Raw genomic sequence first — 14,288 nt, forward strand, 5'->3', positions numbered from 1 at the left:
AGGATGGTCTCGATCTCCTGACCTCATGATCCGCCCGTCTCGGCCTCCCAAAGTGCTGGGATTACAGGCTTGAGCCACCACGCCCGGCCGACAGTTAAATTATAATGATACATTATGTTAGTTTGATTTATATAAAGCCTTTGAATATTGCCTGACCATGGAAAGTGCTCAGAAAAATATATTATTACTATTTTCCTATAGCCATAATTATTTGGAAGTAAAAAAATAGCTGTTCAGATCTTGCTATGCTGAATTACAGGGTTTTTTTCATATTTATATTATATGGCATTTTGGCATGACACTATGAACCAGACAACTATGTCTTCAATTAGACAATATCTTACATAAAATATACTTTACACCAATATAATAGGGAAAGTGTAGGCCAAATGTGAACAGTCTAAATCTTTCATGTTGTGCATAGATTATTGTATACTTTTTAGTAACATTATGTGAATATGTTTTAGCCTGTATTATGAAGATGATAGGGTGGTCCTCATTAAATTAGAATGTAAGCAATTTCTCTGCATGTGTTGACCACGAAGTGGTAGATTCGGTTGACCATCTTTGTAACCCACATTGACAGGATCCATTTTCTAAATCATAGAAGTAGACATAAATGAAACCAAGATAAAACCATAGCTCATAAAAATAAATAGAAAAATGGAAAGAGCTTGTAAATACATGAACTTATATTATGCATTTATAAGATGAGAATGAGCCAAAAACATATTATTAAATAATAAATGTCGATTAAATACTTATTTCTAATCAAAGGAAAACAAATAGATATGTGTTATCTATACCTATACATACCTATAGATATGTATTCCTGAAAACATGAATATCAAAGCAAAAATTAAATCATAATAACTTTATGTGGCATTAATACTTGAGAAGCAAAATTATGAAATAAATTAAGAAAGGAAATAATATGTATTAAAAGATTTGAATTTGCTAGTTGACAGTTTGAATTAGTGAAATTTTATTAAAATGTTAACTCCTAAAATAGAGGTTACAGTCTATTTTAAACACTCAAAATGCACTTAGAAAAAATCAAATATAATTGTACAAACAAAACAAATTTCGATATATAAAAAAAGTTTTGCTTGAATGAAAACTAGTAACTGTTACAAAAGTTTAAACAAAAAAGACAAATACTTGGAAAATAAAAAGTAGCTTCTAAAGGGTCCTATAAATAGCAGAGAAAAACAAAACTGTGATTCCAGACTATGTAAGGAAAATATTTAAAAATAAAAGACATTTAAGCACACTACCTGACTAAAATTGACAGGATGTCACAGATCTGAATTCATTGTCAATTCTTTGCTTTACATCTTTTCTGTACTAAGAAATGTAAAATCAATGAATAAAGCATTTAATTCAAAGAGTTATTTTTAAAACTGAAACAAACCTGTAGAAACCAGGAGAAAGGCAATGAGTTTTAAAGGCACACAGGATTTTAATAAAGAAGCAATCTGACACATTACAGAAATCCAGTTTTCACATGTTTAGCATGCAAAGGACATATCACTGCATGTGTATTTTTAACTTGATGAATTTATATTTCAAGTCCAAAACATTGTGAAATGAGTCTTGATGGTGCCCATGCATCAAGAAAACTTTATATTACAGTTGGCAATGACAAAGAGATTATCCAATGTTAAACTTGTAAATGAATACAGAAAGCTGAAAATAGTACGTGGAAAGTGATAAAAATTTTGTTTATATGTGTTATATACGTGCACATATTTGAAACTATTGATCTAGCAGAACATGCACAAAATTCAATATTTGTTTTTCTGAAACAAAACAAGTTTATTAGAGAAGTAAATAAACAAAAGAATGGTGACTCCACAGGAAGAGCAGACAAAACTCAGTATTTGTAGAGGATTTCCATTTTTTCAATATTTTACGGTATTTTTCAAATTTTCTCTAACGTTATATTAATATATGCTATTTTTCTATGACATAATTCTACTGAAATATTTTACTTCTGAAATCCAAAACTGTGTGCTGCTGATTTTTTTTTCTTTTTAGTTCTGTCAATTAAATTAACCAAAAGTAATTTGTAAAACACAAGTTTACATGCTTGAAAAAAGGCATTGTGCAGTAATGTAAGTTTTCTAATGATAATGGGAAGCATTAATTATCGTTGCCTTAAATACTCTACAACTACCCTCTGATCAGATTTGGAGTTATTATTTATCTTGTGCACTTAGGGAAAGGAGGCTTAAGCTTTAGGTAACAAATTAATGACTATACAGCTGAAAGTGTAGCATATTTATAATCTAACACTTGGAAAATTTTATTCCAAAATAAGTACTCCTACACACTCCACTATAATTCTTCCTCATATAAATGGAATGACATCTAAAACTATTATCATTGTGTCCCAAATAGTTCTTTCTATAATAAATTTATCTACAATTGAAGTATACACAAGAATTTGAATAATATAATTTTAAGTGACAACCATATTTTCTTATTTTCCACATCAGTTGCTTCAAAAATATATATGTAGACAGAAAACACGACACACATATTATGATTCTAATTACCATTTGGATTTCTAAAAACACATGCCTTAAAATGTTTTAAATCATGTTTAGTCAAGCAAAGAGTAGCACAACAGAAATGCAAACAAATTAAAGGATTTAATTGTTTTTATAGAGATGCCAAGAAAATACCCAAATAGGAATGAAAGAAAAGATGAGATTAAATGTTCCATTTCTGCTGTTTTAACTACCTGGAGTCCTGTCTTCTCTGCATGGCTCTAATGAGAGCATTTTTCACTTCTTTGTTTCTAAGACTATAAATGAGTGGATTCAGCATGGGAATCACAATAGTATAAAACACAGAAGCCACTTGATCCCTTCCCAAGGAATAAGACTTTCTTGGTTTTAAATAAGTAAAAATCATAGTGCCATAAAAGATGGTGACTCCCAAGAGATGAGAGGTGCAAGTAGAGAAAGCTTTCTGCTTTCCTGAAGTGGAATTAATTTTCAGGATAGTAGAGAGAATGCACACATAGGACGCAGATATTGTGAAAAGGGACACCATCAGGGTGGAACCAGCGATAATGAATATCAGGACTTCGGTGTTGTATGTGTCAGTGCAGGACAGAGCTAAAATTGGGGACGTGTCACAGAAAAAGTGATGAATTATGTTTGAGTCGCAGAAATGCAATCTGCTCATGCAAACCACGTTGACAAAGGAATCCATAAAGCCAATCACATAGGGCCCAGTGAGGAGAGCGAGGCAGAGCCTTTTGGACATAATAACTGGGTAGTGTAGAGGACTGCAGATAGCTACATAGCGATCATAGGCCATTGAGGAGAGAAGATAACATTCAGCAGTACCCAAGAAGACAAAAAAGAACATCTGGGCAAAGCAGCCCGTGAAGGAAATAGAGTTGGAAGTCAGTAAGTTTGCTAAGGTTTTAGGTGTGATGACAGTTGAGTAACTGAGGTCAATAAATGATAGGTGAATGAGGAAAAAATACATGGGAGTGTGAAGTTGGAGGTCCAGGCGGATTATCAATATCATCCCCACATTCCCCAGCATAGTAATTACGTATATCAGGAAAAACAGCATAAAGAGGGCCATCTGGATCTCTTCAGAATCTGACAGTCCCATAAGGATGAAGTCAGGTACATTTGTGTTATTCCATCTACCCATCATGTTCGCCTGCTCTAAACTGCTGAGAAATCAAAGCTGATAGGTAGAAGGGGCGCCTGTAATCCCAGCTACTGGAGAAGCTGAGACAGAAGAATCGCTTGAACACGGGAGGCGGAGGTTGCAGTGAGCCGGGATCGCACTATTGCATTCCAGCCCCAGCAACTGTGCCAGACTGCGACTCAAAAAAAGTAAACAAACAATCAAAAAAAATTTGTTTATACGAATGACCTAGCATTTAATAATTAGTTTAGCCTTCTATAAGTTGCTAACAAATTTATAGAATATGACTCAAGAAACTAATTTTATTGCCAATATAGATATATGTACAAATTAACATTTGCATATATTATAATAAAACTAATTGTATTGCCAATATAGATATATATACAAATTAACATTTGCATATGTTATAATAAAATATAGCATATTGCATAATTAGAATGAACCTGACTTTGTTCTGAATGGCTTCCTTTATTGACATATTTAATCCACCTGAAAATATTATACCATAGATACTACTATTATCCACATAGTTTAGGTGAGGGAAAAAAGAGTATGGAAGGTTGGAGTAACTTATTCAACGTTGTTGGATCAATTTACTGTTGACACTGATTCTACAAAGATATCTTAACTTCAGAGAGAAAGCTTATAATACTACACTCTTGTTTATAAATAATTTCAGAAAACATTATAACTTTTCCTATTTTCCTTTGTGCGTTGTGTGTACATGTACTTATAGAGAAAACAGCTAGACGTGTAATAAAAAATGAAACAGTTTTATTATATCATTTATGGCCCTTTTGTTTCCAATATTATTTAATAATAATTTTCAATAAATTTCACCCTTGGGGATTTTAGTCAGCTACATTAAAATTATAGACAATATATAAGTATTAATTTACAAAAGAGGTGATGTTTTCCTGACTTAACTAATCAAAATCTAATTTCTTCCAAAAATTATATTTTCAAAATACATACTTTGCTTGTAGACTCTGATTCTGACAACTCCAAATTTGTTTCACAAACCCTGACATTACTTAGGGTAAAGAGTAAATGATATGCGTATGTATTGGTATGTTATTCTGATAAAGTCCCCATTTTATTTCATCTGAAGTAAAATGTGAAACAAAATCTTCCAATTTTGAAAATAATACTTACTGTGTGTGAGTCAACATTCATGAAAAAATTTTCTTCTTATCAGTCTGGAAATTTGTCAACTTCAAATTTTTGTTATAAATAAAATATGAAAACTCTTTAAGGAGGTGATTTTTTTATAATATTTGTTTTCCTTGAGATACTTTGTTTTTACATTTTTGTGCATTCATTCTGTTTTATTCTAAGTTAAAATAAACCAATCTAGACATTTTGTTTAGGTTCTGGTCTAACGGAAAGATGACCAAGAAGCTATGTATCGAGGAAGACCGGCAGCCACTGTGACCATAAGGAGACTGTTCTTTCCCTCTCACTCTGATAGTTCCAGAGGACCTCACATACCAGAGGCTGATGATAATGCACCTTTTGCTAGGCCCTGGGGACCATTTGCCAAGGAAGATTGTTTGGCATGTTTCCAAGGACAAAAGTTCAGGGACTAAAGAGAGCCATGTTAGGTTTTGTGCAAAGACTTCCCTTTTACCTTAGAAGCCACACAAATGGAGGAAATTATGAATTGGTCTTTTCTTGTGACGTTCTCAATATTTTATGGGGGTGGTGAAGAAGCCATTTCCAGAAAAAAATAGTTACTCAATGACTGACACCATCAAAATGGAATAATACATTTTTCACAATTAAATTTCTTAATATTTAAAAGTGTGATAGTATCATAGAAGTAAACCATGTTAATTGGAAAAGAATCAGAAGATAACAAAATTCAAAAAAGTAAATGAAAACAATACAAAGCTGTCATTAACATTTTGTTAACATTATAATTTTTCCTATTTTCCTTTGTGTGTTGTGTGTACATGTACTTATAGATTGCATAACAATTATTGTACTATATATTCAGTGTCTTTTCCTCATTTAATAACCAAAATTTTATGCTATGCCATGAGCTATCTTATATGAATGTTTTATCAACCACACAATTCTATGGTTCGTGTATTGGTTAGTGCCCTGTAACTTACTAAGTTAACTATGCGTTCACCAGCTGATAAATAGACATTTTGAAGCATTATCAAAAAATGGTGTAGGTTATTCATTCTGGTGTGGTGCTGTCATCTAATTCATCCACATGCAATATTTGTGCAATATGTTTTGCTGTTTTCCTGTACTTTTTAAAATTTTATGAAACAAAAGTAAGAGCAGAAAGACAAAATCAGCCCTGAGACTAATAAACATTTTATAATTAATTTATTAGCCAAAAATTTCCTTCCTCCGTATATAGTCAGGTCAAATTTTTTTCTTAAATACGAGTTAAAATTAAAATACAAAAAGAGAGCTGAAGTATTCTACTAAGAATTATTTGCCCAAGATGAGGAAACAAGGGAAGATTCTGAAACAATATACAATACGAATCAGAGTAAAATATTAAAGTGAATCTTAAGTCATTATAATAAAATCTATTTCATGTCCATTTAAAAGTGAGTCTAGAAGGAAAGCATGCCCATAATCTAGAATTTCAGGAGATAATCTGTTGGTAGGTATAAAGCAGCTACATTTGTATGTATTTATTGTACCTTTGGTGAGCTTTGGGAAGGGTGATGGTATTCATCAGAAATTTAGTGATCCTGAGACAGGTTGATTTGAAGATTTAAAAGCCAGCGTCACACTCTTTAACAATAGATAACATTAGGGTTTAAACCAAAGAAGAGGCAAAAGGTGACTATGTCAAAACCACCTCAATAGGCTTGGTGTTCATAAAATCTCCATGAGCAAGGGATTTTCTTGCTTGATGTTTTTCTAACATTGAAAACCATTTTGTTCCGGTTCAGAGTTGTTTATCATGGCAGGAAAATTATTTTACCATTTACTATGTCATTGTTGAAGCCTAATTCTGATCAGAGATTTTAGATCTCTTTCAATTTAAATGATGAAATAATGTAATGTCCTAGCTAGTCATATTTTTTATGATTTATTTATTTATTTATTTATTTAGAGACAGAGTCTCACTTTGTTGCTCAGGCTGGAGTGCAGTTGTGCTATCTCAGCTCATTGCAACGTCCACCTCCTGGGCTCAAGCGATCCTCCTGCCTCATCCTCCCAAGTAGCTGGGACTACAGATGAACTCACCACCAGGCTCAGCTAATTTTTTATAGTCTTTTTAGAGTTCTCCCTATGTTGCCCAGGCTTGTCTTGAATTCCCGGCTCAAGGTATCATCATCTGCCTAGGCCTCCCTAAGTGCTGGGATTATAGAAGTGAGCCACAGTGCCTGGCCTTAGGTCATTATATTTCAAACTATGTTTCTTATTCTCTTCTACTGTCTCTCTCTCAATATCTCTCTCTCATGGATTATGTTTTTTTAAAATCTTTGGCTCAATTAAAAAAAACTTTTTTGATATATTTTGTTCAAATACTTATTAATTTGTTTATTCATTAGTTATTTTAGTTAATTCTTATTTTAACATTTTATTTCCCCTACTTTATCAGGTTGGATTCATTATTTTTTCCTCTACCACCTAGTAACAGTATTTTCTTATGGTTACCTGTTTAATATTAACAGAATTTAATATTTGCATTATCCATCCAGGTGTCACTTTTCACCTATATACATAGTGATCTCAGTTATTCCTATTGCAGAGTATTACATAAGTAGTCTAAAGTTAAATTTTTCATTTCTTATTTAAGATTAACCTCAGCTATGCGTAGTTACTAAGTTATTAAAATCATAGTAAAATTATGATTCTAATTTTTTAAATTTTTGAGTTTAAATTATTTTTACCATTTATTTATTTATTTGGAGTCTTGCTCTGCTGCCCAGGCTGAAGTGCAGTGGCACAATCTTGACTCACTGCAGCCTCTGCCTTCCGGGTTCAAACAATTCTCCTGCCTCAGCCTCCTGAGTAGCTGGGACTACAGGCACGCCCATCATGTCCGACTCGTTTTTATATATTTTTAGTAGAGATGGAGTGTCACCATGGTGGCCAGGCTGGTCTCGAACTCCTGACCTCAACTGATCTTCCTGCCTCAGCCTCCCCGAGCGCTGGGATTACAGGTGTGAGCTACTGTGTCCAGCCAATATTTACTTTTTATTGAATTGCCTTGTGGTTATGACTGCTTTAAGCTTTGTAAATTTGTAAATTACTTTTAATCAACTGGTATAAATTACTCATAGATTCTGGGAAAGAAAGATTCATACGTCAATATGCAAGTCTGGCTTTTTCTATTACAGTATTCGTAGATTATAAATTCTCAGCAGGAGCAAACAGAAATAAATACAAAAATGAGTGATTCGACTTTATTAGAAGGTGAAATGTGCTATAAATAAACTAAAGGAAATGTAAAACAGCATAAAAGATGGGAGGGCTGTTCAGAAACAGGGGCATGAGGAAGCAACCAAAATGGAAGACAAGGTGTTTCTCAGTGAAAAGGTGACAGCTGAGCAAGGACTTGAAGGAGGGAAGAGTTAGTCATGTAGGTACAAGGTGGGAATGTGTTCCACACGGATGGAACATCAGGGCAAAGAACCTGTGAAGAGGATGGACCAGGTAGTCGAAGGAATGACAAGCAGGACTATGTGGTAAGTGTGCTGTGAAGAAAAAGTGGAGGTAGTGCATGGAGACTTTTGAGCTTTCTTTCTTAAAAAATAATTTTCAGAAAAGTCTTCAATGATAGGGCCATACTGAAATAAGTGAAATAGAGAGCCATAAAAATACCCGGAGAATGTGAGCTTCAGGCAAATGGAAGAGTAAAAACAATGTTCTATAAAATTAGAAACTTTGTCCTAATGTTTTATATCACTTTATTTTAGTAAAAATTGTGTAAGCAAAATAATATACTGAGTTCCGAACAATCTTTGGCTTTTTAGAGGCATTCATTACCATTAATAAATGTAAAAGTTATATAGTTCTCTAATATACTTATATTTCATCATGCTAATATTTCTATACATTATTTTCTAAAATATATTTTCTTTTGTATCTGTTGTCTTTAGCTATTACTTTTAGACAGTTTTTCTACCCATCCTTCTCCTCCCCTATTTTAAAAGGCAAATATCTGTGCAAATTCCTAGCCATTCTACACTAGTTACTCCAAGTAACAGATAATAACTTTGAATTCATTTTAAATGGACTTTTAATATTAATATACAGCTAGGAGAATGAAATACTTCTTGAAATGAAACAAGTTTTAAAAACAATTTTTAAAAACTTTTGATACAAAAATGTATCTTAAAGTTAGTGAAATAGAACACAAACTCAAGGAATACAAATGGTGGACAGCAACATTACAAGGGCACCACTGATTAAACAGACAGAACCAAAACTATGTATCTTTATTTTGAAGCCTTACACATCAAACATATTTTAAATTGAGTGTTTTTCTTCAGCATATTAAAAAAGAAAAGAGACATCTGGACTATTGCACAGAGTAGGATACTTCTAGGGACTTAGTTTCAAAGACTACAATTAATCTTCTGATGTGGGAAAGATCGAGTGCTGGAAGAGTGCGGCAGAAGGAACGACTGGAGAAAAGGCAAGGCTTATCCTGGAAAGACTTGCATTACAGGATCTAGAGGGAAGGTGCACACAGAGCAACTAGAAGAGAGAATGGTGGGAGATATTAATATACCAGGGGCAATTGTGAGAAGCATATTGAGAAGAGTATATATGGAAATTTAGGCACAATTTGGGGTAAATAAAATATATTGTTATGTGTTATGAGCAAAAAATGTGGGGTATGGTTTTGCTCCTAGAAACAGATTAGCAATAAAACGTTAATAACATTAAAAGATAAATTTGATACATAATTTTATTAATACTAAGTAAATAAGAATATTTGAAATTATCTATAGAAAAATATACGTTCAGTACAATTAAAAGTAAAAATGGATACATTAGAATCAGGGTAAACGTAGTAAAGTGTAAAAGTCATGTTTTATACACTTATAAAAGTGATCATTTTATTTAGAATGTATGAATGTGTAGTGATGAAGTGAATTTCCATTTCCCTCTGAAGTTTCAAGTCAGCTGAAATGAACTGACAATAAACCGGAGAAAAGGCATGCACATTTGTTAATCTGCATAAGCACAAGAGCTGCTCAAAATATGAGACTCAGAGAAGTCTCAGATGGTTGAGGCATAAATACCCTTTTCATAGGGGAGAAATAAATGAGCCCAAAGCATAGACTGTTTATAAATGATTCTAGAAGGAAACTGAATGGAACCAGCAATTTAAGGGAAGGGCCAGAACTGTGTTGTGAACAAGTGCCGTCTATTATGCTGATAAAATCTCTTACAGAATCTCTTGGAGCTGCCCTCAGAAGAACAGATGAAAACTATTGTGTGCGTATGGTGACAACTTTTAGTCTCTTCCCTTCTTCAGTGGTTAATCTTTCCTAGTTAATTAATGAGATACCTAGAGAAGGAGTTTAAGACAATTACTTTTCTTTTCAGAAGATGTTTCCTCACTCAGGTAAGAAAATTCCAGAGCATGTCCCTCTCTGTACTTGGTAGGAGGGAAACAGAGAAGGTTAACAAGTCTTTGACTCCGAGGCAGCTTCTAAGGTCTTGTAATTTCTTATTTCAAAGTGATCAGGATGCCAAAGCATTATTCTTTGCAATATCATTTTCTGAGTCCCAACCATGTTCACACCCAGGTCCATTCACATGAGCTATTCTCAGCCACTCCCAAGACTGAAGACTGATATTCTCTTTACAGAAGTAGGTTTGTGACATATGGAAAGATGAGAATTCCTAATCAGTTGTCTTCTGTTATTTAAATTCATATATATAGCATATACTTAGTTCCATATTCTAGCCATTCTGAAAAAAAATGTCATTTGGGAAGAAATATATCTGTAAATCACTATGCCATGTTTAATATATAAATGAGAAATGTTTGAGAAAGAATTCTAGAAATAGAATTTCTAACGAAACTGACATTTGAATAAGATTACGTAAAAAACTGTCCAAGCACCAAAGGAATATACAAATATAAGTAAGACAGACCCTGTGGTCCTGATGAATTCATCATTGTGCTTCCACACACAAATGAAAACAAAAGAAAATATTTACTTATATACTTCATATTGATACATTTGCTAGTTGTTATGAAGTGCGCAAATACAAATAGGCAAACTTTTCTCTCAAAGAGCTTACAATCTTGCTAGAGAGTAATACTATAAGCACATTCATTTTCTTTCAAAAGAGCTTCATCAAATTAATCTTCCATTCCTTTCAACATACATTTTAAATATGATAGCCCAACTCTGATAATTATTCATTCATTAATAGACATGAAAGGCAGTACTGATAAAACTTTTTCAATGGTTACTTTCTAACCACAACTGGGAGAGTTCATTAAATCAGGTTTAAGTCTCTTTTCAAGAAAAGCACCACCTCTTCCACCCCACGCACATGAACAATACACACACATTTTCGTCTTTTAATACTATAGATTTAACAACGTCTTTTTGTTTGATTTGGTGATGCAAGAATCTGTATAAATCCAGAACTATCTAGGGATTATGCCACAGCTAGTGAGACATTCCATGAGAAATTAAACTCTGCTGTTTTTATTTTTTTAAATGTCATAAACTAATCACTTTTCTATGTAAAGAAAAATCGTGTTCATATATACATTATCAAGAACTTAACTGTTAGGGGTAAATGACTCCATATTATCAAGAGATTTCTGTATACTGCCTGTTGTCTGTTGTTCCATTAGTGCTTGCACTGAACTTACTTCAATCTTTTATTTTTCCCTGTGGCTAATATTGCTTTGTTATTTTTGTTTGTTTCTTTAGTTCTGGATTCTTTGCTTTTGGGTGATCAGCATTTTATATTTTTTGTAAAATTTACCTGTTCTTATTTCTTAATCTTCCAATTTTCTACTCTCAGTTTGCTAGTAGCTGAGAAAACAGTGTCTGATTATATTGCCAATTTAATATTTTTCTTTTTCAGATATTTTTATTTTTAATGTTTGTGGATACATAGTAAATGTCTATATTTATTGAGTACATGAAATATTTTGAAACAGGCATGCAATGTGAAATAAGCACATCATGGAGAATGGGTTATCCTTGTTCTGAAGCATTTATCCATTGACTTATTATGTTGGTGCAAAGTAATTGTGGTTTTTGCTGGGTTTTTTTAATGACAAAAAACCACAATTACTTTTGCACCAGTCTAATACAAACAATCCAGTTACATGATATAAGTTGGGCACAGAATGACAAAAATTGCGTGTTCTTAATGTAACAATTTTAAACATGTTTCAGTGTGATGGCATGCTTACATATGCATGTTTAGATGCCTCTTATTTCCTTGTACATATCTATATCTGAATAATTTATATACTGAATTGACCTCCAAATATAGTGAGGTGAGTTAGTGGTCCATATAAACGAATGAAATAATAATTCCATTCACGAACTTCAAGACTGTAAGTTCTCATTTAGATTGTGTTATGCTTTTTGAGGTCACTCTACTATTATCCTAGTTGTTGGCATAATTGAATTCCTGAAGTCATCCATGTTTGTTTTAATTGTAACATACAGAAATTTGTCATGGAAAAAGTTTTCTATGTATGACTCTCAGAAAAGCATTTTTCACTTCTTTGTTCCTCAGACTGTAGATGAGTGGATTCAGCATGGGAATGACAGTCGTATAGAATACAGATGCCACCTGTGCCTGGGTGAGCGATGATGTGTTATCAGGTTGCAAATAGGTGAAAATCAGAGACCCATAAAAGATAGTTACACCGGTGAGGTGGGATGTGCAGGTGGAGAAGGCCTTCTGCCTGCCTGCTGCCGACTGGATCCTCAGGATGGCTGAGATGATGGTGATATAAGTGACCGTGATGATAAGAAGAGAGCTAAGAAGAGTGAATCCAGCTAAGACAAAGATCACCATTTCTGTGCCAAATGCATCTACACAGGACAGTGCTAAAAGAGCTGTGGTGTCACAGAAAAAATGATTGATGCTGGAACCACAGAACACCAAACTACTTATCACACAGACGGATATCAGAGAATTTGTGAAGCCTATCGCATATGGCATTACTCCCAGCCAGTTGCACACTTTTTGGGACATGACTACAGAGTACAATAAGGGATTGCAGATGGCTACATAGCGATCGTAGGCCATTGATCCCAGAAGGAAACACTCACTACACACCAATCCAACAAAAAAGTACATTTGAACAAAGCAGCCAACAAAGGAGATGGATCTCTGATTGGACTTGAAATTCACCAATGCCTTAGGCGTTACAGTAGAGGAGTAAAGTATGTCAATGAATGCTAAATTGCTCAGGAAAAAGTACATAGGGGTATGAAGCTGAGAATCAACTCTGATTAACATGGTCAGTCCCAAGTTTCCCAAAATAGTGAATAAATAAATGAAGAGAAACATCAAGAAAAGACTGACTTGTAATTCAGGGTGATTTGCAAATCCAGAGAGGATGAAGACAGTCACCTCAGTGAAATTGTTGCCAGCCATTTATATCAACTCAGGCCTTTGACTTACCTGCTGAATAACAATAAGGAAAGTTAGAGAAGGATTCAAATCTAAAGGTCCTATAATCAAATTTGACTCAGACTCCAACCATGAAAGTGTTACAAATGGAAAGTAAAATTTAATGACTTCAAATTAGAGATTTATGCATCATTTTTATTTTCTACAAAACTGAAAACTTACAGACATTAATACAGAAAAAAACACAAGTTCACGATCGTGCAGACTAAAAAATACATGTCTGGACAGATGTGTAGAAATTCCTCCTAAGTGTACCATTCTCTACCCTTGTCTGTCATGGGGTCTGGCAATTTATCTAATGAAATCAATTGTATCTAACAAATATAGCAAATTATCAAATGAAATCAATTGTATCTTATGAATATAGCAACTTATCTAATGAAATTAATTTTTATCTAATAAATATAACAATTTAGCAAAATGAATTGTATCTAATGAATAGAGCAATTAAATGAAAAATTCAGTGAGATAAGACCAAATGAGGACTTTCATCTATAACATAGTTGAAATTCTTTCATGTATGTTTGTTCAAACAACATGATTGTTTCTAGATATAAAGCACATATTAATCTATGACATCAGATGCTAGCCAACTTATTGCTGAACAGCAGTCTTTAAGACAATGATATAAACGTTAAAAACAGTAAAACAAGCCTGATTTGTTACATTTAGAAATAAGAATTAAATTACAAGGTGGGCACGCTAGAAACTGGAGAACTTAATTGCCTAATTAACTTAACATAAATATATGACAAATAAATGCAATCGAAAATAGTACGCCATGCAAAGTTAAATCACCTTTGTTTAAATATTAGCACTCTCCTTGAGTAACCAAAGGGGACTTGTTAATAATTATTATCAATAATAATATAACATTATTCTTATTGTATGTCACATGTACTTAATCATTTAATATGTTCCATGGTCACAGTGTTCTTATTTATCCATTCATTTGCTTGACAAGCATTTATTCAATGAAG

General features: G+C 33.2%; 2 protein-coding genes across 2 annotated transcripts; both read right to left on the minus strand.

Moving 5' to 3' along the window:
* Window positions 1-1,073: 1,073 nt before the first annotated feature.
* LOC126936141 (olfactory receptor 8H3) lies at window positions 1,074-5,139 on the minus strand. The gene is made up of 2 exons (XM_050758593.1): window positions 4,840-5,139; window positions 1,074-3,859 (listed from the first exon to the last, which is right to left on the minus strand). Exon 2 carries the CDS (start codon window positions 3,682-3,684, stop codon window positions 2,746-2,748), a length of 939 nt encoding a protein of 312 aa, XP_050614550.1. The 5' UTR covers window positions 3,685-3,859; window positions 4,840-5,139; the 3' UTR covers window positions 1,074-2,745.
* Window positions 5,140-12,231: 7,092 nt separating this feature from the next.
* LOC126936156 (olfactory receptor 8I2) lies at window positions 12,232-13,297 on the minus strand. Its single transcript, XM_050758610.1, has one exon. It carries the CDS (start codon window positions 13,270-13,272, stop codon window positions 12,340-12,342), a length of 933 nt encoding a protein of 310 aa, XP_050614567.1. The 5' UTR covers window positions 13,273-13,297; the 3' UTR covers window positions 12,232-12,339.
* Window positions 13,298-14,288: the final 991 nt, after the last annotated feature.

This window comes from Macaca thibetana, chromosome 14 (genome assembly GCF_024542745.1).
Source record: "Macaca thibetana thibetana isolate TM-01 chromosome 14, ASM2454274v1, whole genome shotgun sequence".
NCBI classification, from domain to species: Eukaryota; Metazoa; Chordata; class Mammalia; order Primates; family Cercopithecidae; genus Macaca; species Macaca thibetana.